Here is a 2,828-nt window from a genome sequence, read left to right as displayed (position 1 = left end):
CTTATTGAACCAGTTTATTTTAAAACTGTTTTTTTAAGAACTAATCTAAAAATAACCGACCCATTGGTTTGGAACCGTTTTTTTTTAACTAGAAACCGGTTTTCTTATAACCGGTTAAAACCGGCGTTTATGGGCCTCTATTTGACATATAGTTATTTAAGCCATGGATCAAACTAAAAACTATGTTTTTCGAATTTCGAAAAGTAAATAAAAATGTATGTATATATTTTTTATTGATTATTGAAGTTTTCATTGTCCCAAATATATATATATATATATATATATATATATATATATATATATATATATATATATATATATATATATATTCGGAAAATACACTTTTTTAATATCCCAAAATATACACCAAGGATACCCTGTGATAATCGTAGGGTTAGCGAAACATAAAAAAGGAACATTTTCTCTCTGTCAACGCAGTGTATAGCCTTCTTGACTTGATCCCATACCAAAACTTAATTTTGAAACTCCAAAATACTCTAAATTTCTGATTATACATTTTAGATCAGTAAATTTTAATTCTGTTTCAATAAATTTCTGATGTGGTGCCCACGTGATATATTTCCATTAAAAAAAACATAAAAGCCAGAAATCACAGTTTACATGTTTTTTTTTTTTTTCCAATCAGACCTTACAAGCGATAGTGATCCATTTCCATCAACCACTTTTGCAAGAATGTGACCCTCTGTTTACTTAAGCTATGAAGCTCTTTTAAAAGATCTACATAACCATCCAAGGGTTTTCCATGATTTTCTGCTTTGTATCTTTCAAATCCGATTCTTAGCATGTCCTTAACAGAATATGTAAGAAAGTCATCAGCTTTCCCAGATGTCAGTCGCGCGTGATTGAAATACTCCCTGAAAATCCAAAAGCATTCCTTGCTCTTCATCATAACTGATGAAGGATTCGAATCCATCCTCGCATTTCCTCTTTGTAATGGAATTTCTTGAGGTTGTTGAGGGTTTCTTCTATGGTGTGAAGTGGTTAAATATTCCATGGCTTGTGAAGACAATATGAATTTAAAAGTACAACACTTCCCTAAAGGAAATGGAAGGTCGGAATCCTTACCATCTCCTCTTTTGTTGTTATAACCAGGATAATCTTCAATCTTGAAATCGATGCATTCAATCAATGTTAAACCACTTTGAGTTGCCAGTTCTTCGATATTCCATGAGTCAAACGGGGGAGCAGTCTTGTGAGTTACATGAACTTCACCGTTTGGAAGCAACATGTCGATTGCATTCATGAAGAAACCACGAACCAAATTTTTGTGCATCCTATGAGTAAAGCAAAAAGAACTTTGAAATTTAGAGGAAAAATAAATATTTATGGAGTTTGAAAAGTTTCAAGTAAAATGAAGCTTACATGATGACCAAGTGGTCACTTTCTTTCCCTAGAAAACCGGCATGTGGAAAATTATATACAATTCGGTCAAACTTTCGGATTCGAAGATCGGTATGAAGTTTCATGTTGATTGAATCAACTCCATGTAATAGTTGAGCTCCAAAATAACGCAGGATTCCTAAGTTTGATTTTGCTCTATTGTATTTCTTGATAAGAATATCTAGGAAAAATCAAATTTTGCTCCAATCATAAAACATTCCCAAAAACCCACGAAAACCATGCTTCCCAAAAGGGATCATTTCAATTAATAACAAATCAATAGATATTAAACTTACAAACGTTATTTTAAACAATTTAATAATTTATGTTGGAAAAAAGGTATATGCACTACAATGAACAGTGTGGATAGACGGTGAACATCAAAAGAGTTTTACACTATTCATATCTATACCAAATCATTAAACTTAGTTTTACTTATCCATTGTTTATAAACCACTAAAATGTAACGTAAATGAACTTCCAAAAGAATTTGATACAAATAACATAATGAACCCATCTTTATACAAATGGGTTGAAAACTTTGAAATCAGAACTAAGAGCTTGATACAAACAAATAACTAAATGTTTAACACAAATGTGAAGGATCAAATTTATCACAGTCAATATACGCTTTCAGCATTAACCATGGAGGAACGGCTTAAAAAAAAAAAAAAAAAATAGGCCTACAATCTTAACAAATATAATGATGCATCAAGCTGATTATGGAAACTTATTGACTTTTTAGGATTGGAAACGGCGATTTAATAGATGATAAAAGCAGTAAGGATTGATTACCATAAGAGTCGAGAGAAGTGGCGACAATGTTTGAGGCAGAGCCAAATGACATCGCCAGACTCAGAGAAAAGGAGAAATCTCCTTCTCCAACTAACAGTATCTGGTGATTCGAAGAGTAATGCTTCGCCCATTTTTCTTTTCCATCTTCATCGCGTCTATTCATCGACGTACGATGTCCATGCTTCCGTACAATTTCCGCCATTGTTACAGATGTTTTCTCTCACAGAAAACTAGAGAGAGAGAAAGCCGAATGTGGAAAGGTGCGGGGACGTGGGTTTTAACTTTTAACAAACGCAATGCAAAAGAGACCATTGGTGGATCAAATATTACGAAAATTGCCACTTGAGTTTTGCAACAAAAAAAAAAAAACAAATGAGGTGTGAGGTGTCGAATTGTGGGTTAAGTAATTACTAAACTTTGTTGAATTGCCATTTGAATAATCATATATTTTAAGGGAAGTGCTTTAAGTAATTATTTATGCATCACCGGTTTTTTCAATTATGTAACTATGTAACAATATTATTCTTTTACAAAATATGCATAATATCTTTTCAACTTATAAACAAATATTTAGCCAATTAATCTGAAATCGTAAGAATTTTTAAGGACATTCATAAAAATGATCAATATGG

General features: G+C 32.1%; 1 protein-coding gene across 1 annotated transcript; it reads right to left on the bottom strand.

Moving 5' to 3' along the window:
• Positions 1-576: 576 nt before the first annotated feature.
• LOC145005077 (uncharacterized protein At4g26485-like) lies at positions 577-2,421 on the bottom strand. The gene is made up of 3 exons (XM_078964125.1): positions 2,197-2,421; positions 1,384-1,582; positions 577-1,295 (listed from the first exon to the last, which is right to left on the bottom strand). The coding sequence occupies exons 1-3, from the start codon at positions 2,396-2,398 to the stop codon at positions 650-652; spliced, it is 1,047 nt and encodes a 348-aa protein (XP_078820251.1). The 5' UTR covers positions 2,399-2,421; the 3' UTR covers positions 577-649.
• Between the last annotated feature and the right edge of the window lie 407 nt (positions 2,422-2,828).

Source organism: Lactuca saligna, chromosome 7 (genome assembly GCF_052625555.1).
Source record: "Lactuca saligna cultivar CGN05327 chromosome 7, ASM5262555v1, whole genome shotgun sequence".
In the NCBI taxonomy this organism is placed as follows: domain Eukaryota; kingdom Viridiplantae; phylum Streptophyta; class Magnoliopsida; order Asterales; family Asteraceae; genus Lactuca; species Lactuca saligna.
This window is presented reverse-complemented; position numbering and strand designations above follow the sequence as displayed.

Bases quoted from the DNA above. Each gene is read 5' to 3' on its own strand.
- LOC145005077 (XM_078964125.1), bottom strand. From the start codon at position 2,398: ATGGCGGAAATTGTACGGAAGCATGGACATCGTACGTCGATGAATAGA. The intron at 1,583-2,196 runs GTAATCAATCCT...GATTTTTCCTAG, and splicing joins CACTTCTCTCGACTCTTATG to ATATTCTTATCAAGAAATAC. The intron at 1,296-1,383 runs GTAAGCTTCATT...CTTTACTCATAG, and splicing joins AGTGACCACTTGGTCATCAT to GATGCACAAAAATTTGGTTC.